The sequence below is a fragment of the Anomaloglossus baeobatrachus genome, chromosome 6 (genome assembly GCF_048569485.1).
Source record: "Anomaloglossus baeobatrachus isolate aAnoBae1 chromosome 6, aAnoBae1.hap1, whole genome shotgun sequence".
Classification (NCBI taxonomy): domain Eukaryota; kingdom Metazoa; phylum Chordata; class Amphibia; order Anura; family Aromobatidae; genus Anomaloglossus; species Anomaloglossus baeobatrachus.
Genome location: NC_134358.1, coordinates 179,299,488 through 179,318,935, shown reverse-complemented (window position 1 = coordinate 179,318,935; position 19,448 = coordinate 179,299,488). Strand labels below are relative to the sequence as shown.

General features: G+C 41.6%; 1 protein-coding gene across 2 annotated transcripts in view; it reads left to right on the top strand.

Annotated features, from left to right (window-relative positions):
• Nucleotides 1-19,448, top strand: part of LOC142243034 (acetyl-coenzyme A synthetase, cytoplasmic-like) — a 66,702-nt gene that overhangs the window by 11,477 nt on the left and 35,777 nt on the right. For both annotated transcript variants that reach the window (XR_012724296.1, XM_075314536.1), the window contains exons 3-10: nucleotides 2,904-2,995; nucleotides 7,605-7,708; nucleotides 9,706-9,778; nucleotides 9,983-10,058; nucleotides 13,143-13,221; nucleotides 13,594-13,731; nucleotides 16,696-16,866; nucleotides 17,819-17,952. Coding sequence is in view for 1 of the 2 variants with exons in the window: in XM_075314536.1 (XP_075170651.1) it covers nucleotides 2,904-2,995; nucleotides 7,605-7,708; nucleotides 9,706-9,778; nucleotides 9,983-10,058; nucleotides 13,143-13,221; nucleotides 13,594-13,731; nucleotides 16,696-16,866; nucleotides 17,819-17,952 (867 nt within the window). In the remaining variant the exon portion in view is untranslated. The remainder of the gene's footprint in view (nucleotides 1-2,903; nucleotides 2,996-7,604; nucleotides 7,709-9,705; nucleotides 9,779-9,982; nucleotides 10,059-13,142; nucleotides 13,222-13,593; nucleotides 13,732-16,695; nucleotides 16,867-17,818; nucleotides 17,953-19,448) is intronic.

Sequence of the window (19,448 nt, the reverse complement as noted above, 5' to 3'; positions counted from 1 at the left end):
TTGATCTAAAATTAACTCAACCCTATTCATGACTTCTCGCTCATAAAAGCAGCCCAGTCTAACAATTAGACGTGCTGATCACAGCTGCTAAACCTCCCCCTATGGATATATGCAAGGCTCAGTGATCATTTCATGGCTGTAAATGTTGTACACACACACATAATGATGTTAAAGGTCTGGTTCTGTGCGCAGAATATCAGGTTATTAGACGTGCATGTCCTGTTTACACAGAGCAATGTGCTGCTGAATACAATTATTTTTAAAGTGGCCTAAATATAATCGCACCCGATGAACAAGCATTATTGGTTGGGTGCTTGCCGGCGTGTTTAGCTGGCCTAATGATTGTATAAGAGCATTCCTAGGAACTCTTGTTCCCTGATTTTTAAATGAGCCTTAAAAGGATTGTCCAGTCTTAAGCTGCAAGTCTGCAGTCATTCTATGTAGCTGCAGACGTGAATCCTCACTGTGTGCCATGAGGATTCTCTGGTGCCAGCGAAGGGTATGTGACAGCAAGTATGTGATTTGTAGACATATGGTCACATGCCAACTAGACTTGTTCAATGCAAGTGTATGAAACGAGAGCGGACACAGTCTAGTCAGAATGTGGCTTGAAGTATGCAAATCGCAAACTTGTGGTTGCATAACTGACTGCTTCCGGTGCTGGCACCGGAGAATCCTCGCAATATTCACAATGGGAGGATTCGCAAGTCTGTAGTCAGTGATTGCAGACTTGTAGCTTAAGACCGGACAACCCCATTCACATAAAGTTACCGTCATTTGAGAATTTAAAAAAATAAATAAAAAATGTTTGCATATAATCAATGGAATAACTTGAAGCTTGTGGGCTCCAATGCAAGATATCCAAGAGGGCCCCCATCTGTGACGTCTTTTCATATGGGTCAACAGGACCAATTTGGGCCCCAGTAGTCTCCAGGGCCCAGGTGCTATTGCTTGCATCTACTATGTTTCCACCCCTGTATAATGTATGTATGTATGTATGTATGTATGTATGTATGTATGTATGTATATATATAATTTGTGTATGTATATAAATTAATCTCCTGTTTCTGGTGTAAAAAAAAAAAAGTCATCTCAGAGACGTGTCCAAAGTTTTGATCAGCTCAGTTTTTGAGAACAGAGGGACAGAGGTTGCTTATATAACTACGAAACGCGTCGAGCTGAGACCTTTTTCTAGGGGTTTCCTCTATTAACTTCAAGAGCCTTAAAAACTTCCTAAGATCACATCAGATACTAGTGTTTAGATGCACTCAACTAGTTGTTTGTTATATGCTGGGGTCATTTTTTGTTTTTTTTTAATCTCAATAAAAGCTAAGTAATAATTATTATCCCTTTCAGTGAGTTCCTTTTTATATCTTCAGAAGAGAACCGCCTCTTCATTTGTAGTAATCGGATGGGGTTTGTGCACCATACTGTCAATTGTTTTCTGAAAATGACGATATTTGGGGAGAAAGTATATATTGTCCTTTATAGATCTATACTGCGGACCACTGACCCATGATGCCCCTAAACACGGTGTGAAATGTCTACAGTTCTAAAAAGTGACTGGTGTTTCCAGGGTATATTAGTATAATTATTATGAATTTATTTTTTTCCTTCTATGTAAGCCAAGTCAAGTGGACTTTTTCTTCTATTGGCATGTTTTAAAGGGAACAGATTACTTTGCAGCCTATATATTTGTACTGACAAGTGTAATCTTTCCACCGACTTGTTTTGCGGACATTTCAGTAACAACATCTGGTTCCACGTCAATAGGGCAGGGCTCAGTTATGACTTGTGTACACACTACAGAAGGATCTGCGTCCCTTTAACTGCTCAATGCCTGATGTCAATCTCATCTCCAATATTGTGTATTAGTCATACTGGCAGATATGGACAGAAAAGTGCCCCTGTGCAAGAACAAAATATGGGCCCTTTGCAGCCCAAAAGCTCATCAAAATGCACAATTCCACCTGCTTTGGAGATGGCAATGGGCCTCCTTACCTTTTGGGCCCCTGCACCAATGAGGTGTCCTTCCCTAATTAATAATCTTGTATACACATCGTCTATACTGAGTAGAGCTGAATATTCATGGTTCGTATAAGAGGAATTAATGGTCCTCAACTGGTGTTTTCAGGAGTATCTAGGTAGGACTTGTCGCTAGGTTAAGAGAGGTTTTTGCATTTTTCGTTCCTTACGCTCCAGTTTTGTTTTTTTTTGTTTTTTTGTTTATCATCCAAACTGATTTTAGTTTTGAGAATTTTTATGTAATGTAATTTACATTTTTTTTATGATATTCTTCTTTAACCTAAGGTGTGCTTATCATGTAATAATACAGAGATGCCTAAAGACGTACCCATAGAATCCGATCAGCACCACCTCCTTGATAAAGGCAATAAAAATAAGAAATAATTAAAAAGGCTTTTATCTGTAGAACCATATGGCTGATTTAAAAAAAAAAAAAAAAAAAAAAAAAAACAACAAACTACTCTGGGTCACTGTAGGAATAAAATGAGAACAAGTACTAGCATTTACCAGCTGTATCAGACTTTTTACAACTTTATGGATTGTTAATTGTGACTTTTCTACGTTGCGATTGGTGGGTGCACAGCTGAAAACTGCCGTTGTATGATGGATGGATATATTATATGAACAATTTAGTACCCCTGGCACTTCTAGCCATTTTGTGGCCTCGGGGTCCTCACCTTTTCTGAATTTTGAGACTGGATAGTGCAGAGACTGACTACAGCTGCCAAGATACTGTGCCCCATAGTCAGGGAAGGATACGCCTTAGACAAGGGTCTCGCCCGTCAACATGTGGAAGAGGGCAATGTGACCTGGCACCAAATATTCTTATAAAGCTATGGAAATAAAACTGACTTACTCTTCATTGTTTTGTATTTTAGGGAAGGCAATTCGCCCACCGATTCTTCGGTCATTTCCTATGCTGAGTTACTCAAACAAGTATGCAAGATGGCAAATGTCTTGAAGAATTTAGGTAAATAATTAAGATGGCTAGAAGTTCTTAGATGATACAAGTTTACATATATTGTCAAATATTTTGCGCATATGGTTGTTGTTCATAGTAATCTTAATAAGCTAAATATATTAATGTATAATCGCTGGGGAATGACTGTTGAGACCCCTACCATTCTCAAAAATAGGGGCCCAAAATTCCCTCTGTGAAAGCAAAGTTGGTGCACATGCATAGACTCTGCTCCTTTTAACTTATTTGGGACTTATAGGAGGACGATATCTGGAAGTCAATGACGCTGTCGTTGAGCGTTCACAGCCGCTTTGATACCCTGTTATTTGGATGAGTGAGGGTCTCAACAGTCAGACCACACCCCCTCATCAATCATACATGAACCACCTATACTGAGTGTATGTGTGTGTGTGTGTATATGTATATATATATATATATATATATATATATATATATATATATATAAAAAAGTTAGGTGTGATTCTTTAATGTCTTGACTGTTTTTGCTTTTGTTTTTGTTTTTTTAACTTTTGAACATCTTTATGAAAAACTAAAATGGTGAAAGTTTTTTAGATATGGTGTCTACTTGAAAATGAGACAGGGTCTTATGTTTTTGGCTCTGAAATATGTGCTAGGGCTTATTTTCAGGGGATGTCTTATATTTCTATGTTGTATTATTAGATGAAAGGTCCTGCTTTATTCTTTAAAGGGAATGGGTCAGGTAATTTTTTAATACCATACTGTTTGGTTAGCTCATTCAGGATATGTAACTTTTTTTATTGCTGTACATTGCCCCATTGTGTTGCTGTAAGCCCCGGAAAATCTATAGTCTATGGCTATTAATGCAAAATGAATATTCATCCCTCTGAGTCGGCATCAGTGACTAGGTGCAGTCAGACAGCCGCAGTAATCACGCGAGGATCACATCGCAATCATCGGACTGGCTGTCTGCTGTCCTGACCTGGGAGTAACCGCATGTATTTCTGTGCAGCTGCCAAAGAGGGGTTGGTAGGATTATTGGTGGGGTAAGCGGTGAATATTTATTTTGCATAAACAGCCGGCGCAAGAATATATATATATATTATATATATATAAATATATATTAATATAATATAATATAATATAATATAATATAATATAATATAATATAATATATATATATATATATATATATATATATATATATATATATATATATATATATATATATATACATTCATTCATTCATTTTTGGGGCTTACAGCAACACAATGGTGCAACTAAAGCAATAAAAGTTACATATCCGAAAACTATTTCAGGATACTATTAGTATGGTATGCAAAAAATGAACCAATACTTGGGCTAATTTTTGGATTAGGGCTTATATTTGAAGCATACTCCAAAAAATTCTGCCAGGGTTTATTTTTTTGGGTAGATCTTATTTTCGGGGTTACTACTAATCCTCAAGAGGTTGAACAGACAGTTAAACATTGGGGTCCCTGTAGCCACCGTGCAAGGCAGGTGGAGCAGAATGCCCGATCCTTCATTCTCAGGATCACAGATGGCTACCAATAGATGCTGCATTTTGTGTGTGCCGATTCAGTAACGCTGCTGCCCTCAGGAAAAAAACCAAGGGTTTCAAATGCACGTTTGATCCCATATAACGAAGCTTTATGTTGATGTCATTGCATACAAATCATGACATAACACGACCAGAATGTATAAAACAAGTGATACATTTACAGACATGGAGGGATGTTAAATTTGCCTTCTCTGTCAATGGTTTACTCATTTTATAATTCTATCCAGTTAGTCATTTTCTGCTCATTGTACCCAGCAATGCTGCTATTGTAAGAGGGGAATTAGTTTAGTCTTACACCCACTGATCTGAAATCTATGGCAAATGTTCAGATTATTGTTGTAGACTTTGGGTTATTAAAATTTGATCTGTGCTAAGGTGTTGAGGCCCAATTTTGCCTTTAAATGTAATAATAATTTTATTCATTTATATAGCGCTATTAATTCCACAGCGCTTTACATACATTGGTAACACTGTCCCCATTGGGGCTCAAAATCTAGAGTCCCTGTCTGTATGTCTTAGTAGAAGTATCCCCTATCCATTGGCTAGAGCACAACTTCACGATCGCTAGTGGCCAAACCAATGGTACCACCATCAATTCCAAGAACTAGTAAAGATAAAGGGGCCAACCCATTTTTACGTTTTGGGTTTTTTTTTTTTTCACACTGGCCTGTTTTCTTTGCTCCTAATGGTCTGAATAGCATGGCAAATCTGACAGACCGAACCCAAGTTAAAGGGTTCCATTAGGACCCATCACAAAATGAATTTAGCATAGATCTGTCATCTTTGATGGATCCTTTCATAAGAGTCCCACGCCGCCTGCTTGATAATCATGTGTGGAAGCAGCGAGGACACAGGAAAGGCTCCTAGGTTAAGCACAATATTGCTTTAAGGTCTCTTCTGACATTGTAAAACATTGGCCCATTACTTCACTATCACCAGTAATAAAGATAGAAACTTGCAGCCATGTCATTAAGTTTCAATGAGATAATCTACAATTCATGGGAAATAAGTAGCAGATGCATTCGTTATCATTGCTTTACTTAACATTGAGGAAACCCAAGTTTGACAGAAAATTCATGTATTCTGACAGACTTTTCACTTGAAATAGGAGCAGATAGATTTGAAACGCGTTGTTAGACTTTTTTACACAAAGTATTGCCTCTCTGGTTAAGATGTGGGGTACAGTGTGCCATTAGATATCTCATTTGTTCATAAAACTAATTATCAGATTGGGTATAGTTAAAGGGGTATTCCCATCTCGAAGACCCTATCCCAATAAGTAGTAGGTGTCCTAATAAGATTAGCAAATATCTCCAATTAGAAATGTAGTATAGTTCTCTTGATATAGCCATGTCTGTGCCTCATGTGCAGGGCATTGCAGCTTAGTTGCTAGTGGTCGTAACCATGGATATCTAACGGTCACTATATGCGTGGTTGTAACCATGGATACCTAAGCTGCCGTAATGCCCTGCACATGAGGTAAGTGACATAACTATACTATATTTCTAATTGGCGGTATTTGCTAATATTGTTATAATTACACCTGCCTATTGGGATAGGATCTTGGAGATGGGAACACCATTTTAAGGAATCGCGAGAATGACATTGTGTTTTCAGAAACAGGCAGCAGAGTAGACTATTTCATTAATAGGTGATCTGTTGAGCAGAAGCTTTTTTTAAGTCTTGTCGTACTACATAGAAATGTGCATACCACAGCATAAATTCATGTTACTGTGTGCAGGAGACTTAGGGCGGCGTCACACGCTACGATATATCCGGCAATATGTCATCGGGGTCACGGATTCGGTGACGCACATCCGGCATCGTAAGGCTATGTGCCAACGGGGACAGTGTCCTGTGGATATATCCGCAGGACATTCCGCAGGTGCTCCCAGGAAACAGCACCACAACTTTTGTCTGTTTCCATGCTGCGGAATGTCCTCCGGATATCCTGCGGGCATTCTGCATTGAGGATACAGTACCATGGCTTCGGCACTGCATCCTCAATGCAGAACAAGTGCTGCAGTGATCGGGGGAGTTCATACTTGCCTCCATCATGCAGCACCTCGCTTTCCGGCAGCCGGGTCACTCTCTGTGTCTGCAGGAGAAGGTGGGCGGGCCTGAACTAGCTCCGGCTGTCACATGACCGGAGCTCATTCAGGCTCCGCCCACCTCTTCCTTCCTGTACCTGGATTCACCGCGCTCCTGTACACCGGATGGAGAAAGTGACTCTGGTGAGGCAAGTAAGTATATGGGACCCTGCGGAGAAATCCGCAACAATAATTACATGCTGCAGATTTTTCCGCACGATTTCCGCTGCGGAAAAATCCGCAGCGTGGGCACAGCATTTCCCAAATGCCATATAAATGGCTGGGGAGTAGCTGTGCTGCAGATTTCTGGAAAATCCGCGGCTTTTCCGCAAGAAATCCGCTGCAAAATCCGCGCATTTTCCGCAGCGTGGGCACATAGCCTTAGAGATATCGTACCGTGTGACAGCTACAAACGACTGTGAACGAGCAAAAATACTCACCTTATCGTTGCTCTTTGACACGTCATTCATTTTCATAAAGTCGTTCCTCCATCTGCGCGCCGGTTGTTCGTCGTTCCTGAGGCAGCACACACCGCTCCGTGTGACACCCCAGGAACGACGAACACAGCTTACCTGCGTCCCGCCGGCAATGCGGAAGGAAGGAGGTGGGCGGGATGTTACGTCCCGCTCATCTCCGCCCCTCCGCTTCTATTGGCTGGCTGCTGTGTGACGTCGCTGTGACGCCGAACGTCCCTCCCCCTTCAGGAAGAGGATGTTCGCCGCCCACAGCGAGGTCGTTCGGGAGGTAAGTACGTGTGACGGGGTTAACGACTTTGTGCGCCATGGGCAACTCATTGCCCGTGACGCACAAATGACGGGGGCGGGTGCGATCGCACGATAGATCGTACCGTGTGACGCCACCCTTACACCCCTTAAATAGCCACACCATATTTTAGTAATGCTGTAAAACTTGATTTTTCATCTTATCTCCATTCTTAATTCAGTCTTATATCTTGTTTTTTATTTTTAAGGAGTGAAGAAAGGAGACCGGGTGGCAATCTATTTGCCAATGATCCCACAGCTGGTATATTCCATGTTGGCATGTGCCAGGATTGGTGCAGTTCACTCTATAGTGGTAGGTTTCTCATCTTAATATCGTTCTCAAAATCTGTAACTGTTACTAGAAATAGCGAATACTTGCAAAGATAATGGATGCTGGTCAGTCAGCAATACAAAAAACATGCAGTGAGCAAAAACATGTTGGTATGTCTGATCAACAATGCATGGTGACCTGTGTAAGAGTTAGAAACAGACCCCATGTGTATCGCCACTCGGTGTGGCTTCTTCAGGGGTAGAGTCATTGGTAATGCTGGTTACATTCTTGGCATCCCCATATTCCTTAATTAATTGGTAGGAATGGCCATCAGTCTAATGTTAGTGGTCTCCCAACACATAATGAGGAGAGGGAATGAGTATCGGCCAGCTTGAGTTTTATGCCCACTCCTTCTTTTTATTCTGGAGACCCGCTGCTGGTTGGCGGTGGCTTTCTCCTCTCTCACCTTTCAGAACACAGAGTTTTGGCTGAGCTGTACATTCATGTGTGAGGGAGTTGGGACATATATCTCATAGCCATCTGCTATGTATATGTGTGGCCATTCTTTAGTTTATCCCAATTTTTCTTTCATGCTGTAAGAATATGGTAAATGGGTGTTAAAAGTAAGGTTTATGGGGGATTTGATCCCTGAACCACACACAGATGATTAGTGTTTAGGAGACCGGTGGTCACACATGCACAATACTAGTCCCATAGAAGTGAAAGAAATGGTGGTTATGTATGTGCACTACTGCTCCATTTACACATTGGACACTTTTATTAACTGTACACAGGATACATATACATATCCAATCTGATCTCATTTTCTGGAGGAAAGTCATGCTTTTGATGGCACAAAATATCCACCTATGGGGAAAACTGCTCCATTAGTAGTTCTGATGACTTTATGGTTGGTACCCCAGAATTAAGATACGGGCGCCACACTCCTTCATCAAAGAGACTCCTTGTACGGGTGTGACTTTGGGTGGGGTGCTCGACACTTACTGGTTTCTTTAGGCTGGTGTCTATCACTGACAATCCTCGTCGTAGACGAAATAGTAACCTCAGATCAACAACAGAGTACACTTGGGAACCTATCTTGTTCAGTTTATTCTTTACACTATTATGACAGACATGACCTCACTCCTTACAGTTCTGGTTTTGCTGTTTCTGGAGTACTTTCTCAACCTGTACCCTGCTATCTTGGAATTCGTCCTCAAGCTGCTGGGTTTGTGGCTCTGTTGCCCCCTCCCCACACTCCCCCTCTTCCTTACATTGTCGTCTGTCGTCTGTTTCTTTGCCCTGACTGCTTTCTAGTCGCACGACTCTCCTAAGTCAACTGGGGTGAGCCACAGGCTCTGGACCTCTTGAGGTTACCTCAGGGTTCCCTGACTAGTCCTGACACCGTGGCCACGTATTCTTACTCTAACACTATCCAGAACAACCACCCCATGAGGCCCCCACTACCAGCCAAATTGCCACCTGTCATTATTCCTCTATCTCAACTTAACCCTGTCATATCTGATATGCAATCTATCGCTGCTCCAGCCTACCCGCTAGGTGGCACTTGCTGGTAAACTACCCTTGACTCGGCTACAGCGGAAATGTACACTCCACTAGCAGCATTTACATGTTAACACACATTTATAACAATCAACACCATATAATACATTTAGTATAAGACCTCTTTCGCAGTACAAGTAGACAACATATAGCAGAAAACAGTGTAGGGACTTGACTACCTCTACACCTGTAATCTGCATATGGGATCTGATGAGGCTTCATCACTAGGACATTGAGACAAATCAGCCCATAATAATATCATTACTGAGATTATGGGTTTGTACACAGTGGCCATATCGCCGTTTTATAGAATGTCGTAGCTGTCCAAACTAGTAGAGATTGTAACATGGACCATCATTCTGTATCTGCATGTACCGATGGTCCTACATCAACATTTGTGTATTTCATCCGTGTTGCCCAGAAGCTAAATTTTGGAATATAACACTAATAAGTGTGTTTTTGATTTATACTCTTAGTTTGCAGGATTTTCCTCTGATTCACTTTGTGAAAGGATTTTGGACTCCCAGTGTGCCGTCCTGATCACTGCAGGTATGGAAAGCATTGACCACAGGGCACGTTCTCGTGTGGCAGAGAATCTTTCATACATTGGTATATGGCTGTCTCTGGACTTTATTAGAAACCCAAATGAAATGTATGTGATCGCTGCAGAAATTCTACCATGTGTAATTATACTCAGATTGGTAATCCAGAATTTGTGTCTATCAATCCTGGAAATAAATATTTCTTTTTCAGATGGGGTATTTAGAGGAGAAAAACTCATCAACTTGAAGCATATTGCAGATGAGGCTATCCAAAAATGCAAGGAAAAGTATGGCTTTCTAAATGCTTTCATGTATAATTTCTATTAAATGTATTACAATAAATGAAATCTACGCACACCTGCATAAGAAGGAATGTGTGGATCTGTCACCAGATCTTATTATTCAGTTTGTACACATTATTAAATACATCCTTTGACTTAATGAGACAGGTGTATTTACTTTGAACATTTGTCAGAATGGCTGTATAATCCTTTTGTTAATGTTTTTACTGCCGGGTATGTAAATCCTATCTATTCATAAAATAATTTATTACCAGTATTATTATTATTATTCATATTATCAGACAATGTGATGTGGCTTTTCAGATTAAGTACACCAGCCTCATGAGGTTTGAAGGCTCCGATGCACATTAGGCTAATGGTGGCAGAGCCCTCAAATATCATTGGGATCTGTCAACGATCTGAGGTGTGGAATCCTTCAGAGATTTATTTTATAATGATTGTCCGACCGTCTAAAGTGAATGGGGCTTCCTGACTTTTTCCCCTTCCTGACAGAAGATGTGGTAGAGAAGGATCCAGTCTGTTGGATTTCCAGCAGCCGATCTTGCTGTTCTCCATAGAATAACACACTGTCATTCTGGCACTGGCCACTTCATAGAGCCGAGCGTTCTGTGCATGGGGGAATCATTGAAGCCAAATGATTGATCCAATGTGTATTGGGGGCTGTTAGAGACCTACTACATAAAGTAGGCACATTGTATTGTGAAATTTGATGACCGCTCCTCTATAAACCCCAAATTCACTAAATGGAGATAAATTTTACAGTGTAGAGCTGCTTCAGTTGCCTCTATGCCTGTGATGCCAAAAACCTACTTTGCCAACCAATCTATTCTTTAGGTCAAAAAGCAGCAGATGGAACCTAACCCAGTACAAGTATTAGGGTAAGCACACACGGAGAGTAATACGGAGCAAGTGGAATGCGATTAAAAAATCGCATTCCACTCGGACCAATATTACTCTATGCCCGCTCCCATGAGCGATTTTTTTATTTTCTCAGCCCTAATCGGACCGAGAAAACAGTCACAGCATGCTACGGGTGGAAGGCGATCTTGTTCCACTCGCATCCATTCAAGTCTATTGGGCGAGAGAAACATCGCATTGCTCTCGCATTACACCGTTGTATTGCGAGTGCAGTGCGATTCTCGCATCAGCCGGCAACGGAAGAGATGGGGAGATAAATGCCTCTCTTCTGCAGCACTGGCCCTCTCCTTAGCAGTGCTGGCCCTCCCCTTCGCAGCTGTGGTCTGATTGGACCACGGTCGCATGACACTCTGCGCCACGCTGTGCTGCGATTGTGTGCAGAGTCTCATGCGAGCACTCACAGTAATCCCCGTGTGGCCTCAGCCTTAAGGCACCACTCCAGCATTTTGTTTGTTTCTTTTTATTTCATGCTTATACTCATCTGCTGCTGTCTTCATCTGTTTTCAGCGTCGCTCTGGCCGGTCTCCGGCGATTTGTGACCTGCCGGCAGCTCCAGTGTTTCATGGAGTGCACCAAGGTCACAACTCAATACAAGAGCCTTGTTCTGGCTCTATAGACTAGTATTGAGAGCTTATGATGTAACTTCTGACTTCAAGCCAGTCAGAAGTTACGGGTACAAAATGGTGCTGCAGGACTGGAGCAACACTGAAAAATGGTGAGGACGCTGAAGGGTGAGTATAAGACAGGGGTCTGCCAACTTCAATTTAAAGCACCACTCGAGAAGTAAAAAAAAAAACCAACGCTAGAGTCATTCTTTTACAAAATCTTCTAAATTGTAGGATTTTCTCCATGCCCCTGGCACAAGGAGGATAGCAAACTGCTCCCTGCATCTCCTGTCACATATACATTGTAGAACATTTGTTTTTCTTGGAAGTAAGATTGAGTTCACTCGTTCATTAATCATCATTTTTTTTTTTTTAATTTATTTATTTTACTCCCTTTTTATATAGCTCTATCAATTCCACAGCGTTTTACAGACATGATCATCACTGTCCCCATTGGGGTTCACAATCCACCAGTATGTCTTTGGAATGTGGGAGGAAACCTACACAAACACTGGGAGAACAAACAAACTCCTGGCAGATGTTGTCCATGGTGGGATTTGAACCCAGGACCCCAGGGCTACAAGACTGTAGTGCTAACCACTGAGTCAGTGTTTGAAGTGGATCCAGTAACCAAAAAAAAACTGGATCAGTTTGCAAACTCAAACACTTTAAAACAGATCAGTTCACTGTGATTAAATAAAATGAGAAATTGCTACTGGATCTATTTCTTAGATCATCGACATTAATGTGAACGGATCCGTTTTTAGAATATATTTCATTGCTTTGAAACTCATCCAGTAAACAAAAAAAAACTGGATTAGGTTCAAACAGATGATTACTGGATTTGTGAACTGATGCTTAAGCTCCCAATATAAAATAGACGAATGTTGGCTGAACCTGCCGATATCCTCTTTTTCAGATGACAGTCTAATGTGTATGGGGGTCCAAGATAGGATGATTATCAGGGGAGATGAGGACCTGATATGTATTATTTTTGGACTGCCCATTCAATTGTTATCCCTGAGATAAGCAGAGATGTCTGGCTTTGAACTTATAGAAAACCCCATGGACCACCGACTGAGGTCCTGTGTATGGGAGAGATGGCCGAGAAAATTGCAGACCAAATTATTGGCTGAACCATTATTCAGTCCCATAGCCATCTAACATATATAGGAGGCCTTAAATGTCAGGCTTCGCTGACCATCTGAGGAGTATGGAGGCCTCCTGACTCTTCATAATATCTGATATCGGGGAAGATGAGCGAACGCCAGAGGTATCTGGAAGCCTTCTTCCCACTGAAAATGGAGCATTCAGACAAATGGACATTGATGTGTATGGATTAGGTGATGTTTAAGAGTGCATTGTTCAAGGATCCCTCAGAAACCTTACTTTCACCACAGATACAAAGTTTAGGTCTTATGCAACAAATTATTACAATGATTAGCATCCTGGTTGTCATGATACACTTATGGGTTTGGTTATATTGTGTCTATTGCAGATTAAAATTGTGGGTTTTTTTTGTTTTTTTTTTTTTTCTTTGACAAAGGGCACACACTGTGACGCATTGTATCGTGGTCAAACACCTTGAAGGAAGACTAAACAACCAAAACAAGTCCAAACTTCAGGTAAATCGCATATCCATGTTGTTATAATTCTACTTGCTTTGCCTCAGACTTGTAGTACAAAAATACTTTCTTCTATTCTTCTATGCACCTTTACTTCCTTATTCTCTTTTTATTTTTTTCCCTTAACCTTGTTGTTCTTGCCAATAAGTTTGTGAAATGTTGCTCAACGGGGATTGACAAACATACAAGACACAAAGAAATAAATAGCGGCTTGATATACAGACTTGTTTACCGCCACTCTATGTACCACTTCCAGGGGAGAATAATAATGGTGTACATTTTCTATTTTTGGCCTGACTGCACAGTACATTATGTTTTGCAGCTGTTCTTTGGTAGCTCTGGTCACTGATGAATATTTTGTCCCTGTCACAGACTGCCTGGAATCCTGATACTGACAGGTGGCTGGAGGAGCTGATGGCCGCGGCTGAGGAGGAGTGTGAACCTGAGTGGATGGAGTCAGAAGATCCTCTCTTTATTCTTTATACAAGTGGCTCCACTGGAAAACCAAAGGTAAGCATTGGAGACTTGTTTGCAACAGTGAATTTCACTAAGAATTAGTTTATTGTAATATATATATATCTCTATCTATCTCTATCTCTCTTTCTCATATATACTATATTTATGGGGGGTTTTTCCCCATCTGTCGAATACACCCACACTGCCACCATTTTTTTGGCACATAGCGCTAGTGATTTCCTCTTTAATAGTTTTTGTTTATAGCTTCACCTAACATCAAATTCACCATATGTTTTCCTATTGTGTGTCTTACATGTCGGCTTTTTTTTTTTTTTCTTTATTCAAAACCGAAAAACCGATTAGTCTGACCTCAAAGTACCAGGAAACTCGTGCAAGAAAATGTCACGTCAGTCATGTCCACGTATACAGGGATATTTCTAAACACATTCTTCGCTTTATGACATGCGTGGAGTGACACTCCCTGACTAAACATTCCAGCAAGTGCACCGTGACACTTGTATTTTCCAAAACAATATCCTGGAAGGCATACTGCTCGTTCAATTTGAACAGAATAAAGTGTGTCTGTGTATATGTATATTATAATGTAAAAATGTGTGCGTCTATTATTACGGGGAAGACTATTCTTCTTATGGAGACCTGACAAACCAGTCTGGCTGTCAGTAAGGGGACTTATAGCTGCAATGCCCCTCTGGAAACTTCCTCACTGGAGGGACAATTTGTCTATTACACACACACACACACACACACACACACACACACACACACACACACACACACACACACACACACACACACGTACGTACATAGATTTTGAACAAAAGGTAGGTCCAACACTCTGATTCCAGACTGTAAAATTTTGTTTTTTTTTTTGTTTAAGGGACATGTACGTATAGAACAGCAATAGCCAACATACAAACCAGCACGTTTTGACCTTGTGGTCTTATTCGTGGCTCTTAAATTTAAATATTACATGTCTCTTAAATTTAAATATTATATAAAAGGTGGTCATAAAATAACCTAATGTGTTTGAACCCGTGTGCAGACTGACTCAGTGGACAGAATTGGCTGAAAGTTGGTATGTATGCTATTCAAGGCTTGGAGGAACGGAAGGCATCTTAAAAAAAAAAAAATGTTTTACCAAAACTCCCCACCAGTGGTGGCGCGCTGTACAGTGAGTGTGCCTTGCAACTCAGTGTGCAAGATGCCTGCCTCTTTGCCGGATCACGCGCTGTTAGTGCGGTTGTTTTATGAGAATGCCAGGCTCACTGAGAACCTTTCATCGTTTGAAAGACCTTCACACACGTAGCGGTCCAATGGCTGTTAATTCGCTGAGACAGATGAGGACCTGTTTTGAGGCAACAGGGTTACTGCGTGTTCAGCCAGGGCGCGGGTGAGAACCGGTAAGCAGAGAAGTTGTGGAGGACATTGCCACTGCTGTCATGGAACAGGGTACGAACAACCCTGCCGGGAACAGCAGTGCACTCAGTGTTTCCAGGCATTTGGGGCTCCCGAGCAGCACGGTGTGGAAAGTTCTCCGAATGGTCTTGTAGGCATACCCATATAAAATTGGCCATCAACAACTTCTTCCTCAAGACAATGATACCCACTTGACATTGGCATTCATGTTTCTGGCGAGGGTGGAAGTGGCTGGCAATTGGCCATGGAATGTTCTGTGGTGCAACGAAGCGCATTTTTACCAGAATGGAACAATGATGCCGCATATGGGGTACCGAAAATCCACATGCAGTCGAGCAGGTGCTGCTGCATTCACCAAAGGTAACCGTTCGGTGTGGCCTCACCTCATCATTCATCCTCGAACCATTCTTTTATGAAGCATTAAGGCCAACTGGGGTTGCTACCTGTTCCATAACAGCAGCAAGATACCAGACTAGGCTGGAAACAGTGGAAGTCTGCAACTCCAACAGCTGCAATGTCTTCAGTCGACCACCTTCGTGCATAATAGAGCACCTCCTCACATTGCAAATCATGTGAAGAACGTTCTGCGTGCACATTTTTGTGATGACCGGATTTTGAGCCCTCTCCTTCCCTAATCTATGGCCACTGCATTCGCCTGAACTCAATCCTTGAGATTTCTGGTTGTGGGGACACTTGAAAGAGCGTGTTTATTGGGAAAATGTCGACACCCTGGCTGACCTCAAAGACCGCATCATTTTGGAAGTGCGCAGCATCCCACCAGACCTGTTACACGCAAGTGTCGAGCATGTTCTGCATAGGTTGAACATGATCACCATGCATGATGGCGGCCATATTGAACAGTTTTGTTAGTTTGTGGAACAATTGTGACATCTCCAATTATCGGCACGCGGTTTTTGGGCAACTCTGTCACTGTACAGCGCGCGCACACACATACATTTGGCTGGATCAAACACTGATCAAATACACACAGGGCAAACACATTTAACATACACTTCAAAAAAGTAATCAACATCAATAAATATTTTTGATAAATATTTTTTTTTTTTAATAATTATTATATGTAAGATATTGTTTGTGACTTAGACCTTTAGGAAATGACTGTTCATTGAAAAAATGAACTGGGGTCTCAGAGATAGCATCTCCTTGTGGAGAGTTGTCCCTGATACACAAATGTAAGGAGACTTTTTGGTCATACAATGCTCCTCTGGATAATTAAATATGCAAATTGCCTCTTCAAAGATGGATAGCTTGTGAACTGTAGCAATCCTAAAAGTCAATTCTGACCCTTTAATAAGTCTTGTGTGGCCTATAAGTCTTCTTACCCTGTCATGTTAGGTGTGTCACTCTCCACAAGGAGAGACTTTACCTCTTAAAACCTAAGTCAACTGTGAAAGAACCAAAAGTGGCATTAATTGGACAACATTATCAGAAACCTGCATCTACCAGCGATTTCTGTTTATTTACTTCTGTGTCTTGAACTTTTAGTAACATTTTGTACATACATACTGAATATACATGCATTATACGTGCCATGCTAATGACTGGCTTCTTTTGCTGCAGGGTGTTTTGCACACAGTTGCAGGATATCTCCTCTACACTGCTCTAACATTTAAGTACGTGTTTGACTACCATGAGGATGACATTTACTGGTGCACAGCTGACATTGGTTGGATCACAGGTCATTCTTACATTACCTATGGTCCATTAGCTAATGGTGCTACAAGTGTAATGGTAAGCTTTCTAAACTCATTACCTAAATGTTCTCTAGCCATGAAAGGAAATGTGTACTGTACTTTTATATCACAGTACAATTATCTAGAATATTAAGCATTTACAAGGCCCAAGGAAAACTAGAGTAAAGAAATGTCACTGTATAAAGTTATCACTTAGGGGTACTTTGCACACTGCGACATCGCAGGCCGATGCTGCGATGCCGAGCGCGATAGTACCCGCCCCCTCGCAGCAGCGATTTCCTTGTGATAGCTGCCGTAGCGAACATTATCGCTACGGCAGCTTCACATGGACTCACCTGTCCTGCGACCGTCGCTCTGGCCGGCGACCCGCCTCCTTGTTAAGGGGGCGGGTCGTGCGGCGTCATAGCGATGTCACATGCCAGGCGGCCAATCGGAGCGGAGGGGCGGAGATGAGTGGGATGTAAACATCCTGCCCATCTCCTTCCTTCCGCATATCCTACGGAAGCCGCAGTGACGCCGGTAGGAGATGTTCCTCGCTCCTGCGGCTTCACACACAGCGATGTGTGCTGCCGCAGGAGCGAGGAACATCGGACCGTCGAGTCAGCGTAATCATGGATTACGCCGACGCTGCACCGATGATACGATTACGACACTTTTGCGCTCGTTAATCGTATCATCGAGCCTTTACACACTACGATGTCGCATGCGATGCCAGAAGTGCGCCATTTTCAATTTGACCCCACCGACATCGCACCTGCGATGTCGTAGTGTGCAAAGCCCGCCTTAGTCTAATCTGGAACGTGACAATCCATCTCTTTAACTGTATTTCACAAAAAAAGCTCAAACTAAAAGATCTATCACGCTCACTTGATTTTACTTTCAGCTACAGATGAATTCTTATTGTCCTATTTCATGGACGTGTCTGAAAATAAAAATTTTGTTTTTTTTTATTCCTATATTAATTTTTTTTCTCTTTTTTTTTCTGTCAGTTTGAGGGCATTCCTACCTATCCACATGTTGGGAGATTTTGGGAAATAATTGAGAAATACAAGGTGAACCAGTTTTATACTGCACCGACTGCCATACGTTTACTGATGAAATATGGAAATGATGCCATTCAAAAGTGAGTGTTTTTTGGCAGATGGCACATCCTTTCTTTTTCTTTTCCTCTTTTAAGATCACTGTAAATCTTGTTACTTTTTGTAAACCCCTAACTGTTGTTTGAAGGCTAATACAATTCTTTCATTCTGTTGTACTTTATGATTACCGTATTTTTCGGACTATAAGACGCACTTTTCCCCCCAAATGTTGGGGGAAAGTGGGGGGTGCATCTTATAGTCTGACTGTAGGGTTGCGGGGAATGAGGATGCTGCGGTGGAGCGGGTCATCTGGGGCAGGGCCGGCTCCAGGTTTTTGTGGGCCCCGGGCGGAAGAGTCCCAGTGGGCCCCATAAACACGCAGACACACACACATACACAGATACATACACGTACATATACATATTTAAAGACATACTCACAAAAATACATATAAACAGACAAATCTATACAGTCATATACACTGACATACATAAATACACATCATACATACATGCATACATACAGAGACACACACTGCTATGCTGCATGCATACATACATATAGACAGACACACATACTGCTCTGCTACATACATACATACAGACACACACATACTGCTCTGCATGCATACATACATATAGACAGACACACACATACTGCTCTGCTGCATACATACATACATACAGACACACACACACTGCTCTGCTGCATACATACATATAGACAGACACACATACTGCTCTGCTGCATGCATACATACATACATACATACATGCATACATACATAGACACGCATACTGCTCTGCTGCATACATACATGCATACATACATATAGACACGCATACTGCTCTGCTGCATACATACATACATAGACACGCATACTGCTCTGCTGCATGCATACATACAGACACGCATACTGCTCTGCATGCATACATACACACGCATACTGCTCTGCTGCATACATACATGTATACATACACGCATACTGCTTAGCATGCATACATACAGACACTCATACTGCTCTGCTGCATACATACATGCATACATACAGACAGACACGCATACTGCTCTGCTGCATATATACAGTGCCTACAAGTAGTATTCAGCCCCCTGCAGATTTAGCAGGTTTGATAAGATGCAAATAAGTGAGTCTGCAAACTTCAAACAAGAGCAGGATTTATTAACAGATGCATAAATCTTACAAACCAACAAGTTATGTTGCTCAGTTAAATTTTAATAAATTTTCAACATAAAAGTGTGGGTCAATTATTATTCAACCCCTAGGTTTAATATTTTGTGGAATAACCCTTGTTTGCAATTACAGCTAATAATCGTCTTTTATAAGACCTGATCAGGCCGGCACAGGTCTCTGGAGTTATCTTGGCCCACTCCTCTTTGGGTTCTTTGGGTGTCTCATGTGGACTTTAATCTTGAGCTCCTTCCACAAGTTTTCAATTGGGTTAAGGTCAGGAGACTGACTAGGCCACTGCAACACCTTGATTTTTTCCCTCTTGAACCAGGCCTTGGTTTTCTTGGCTGT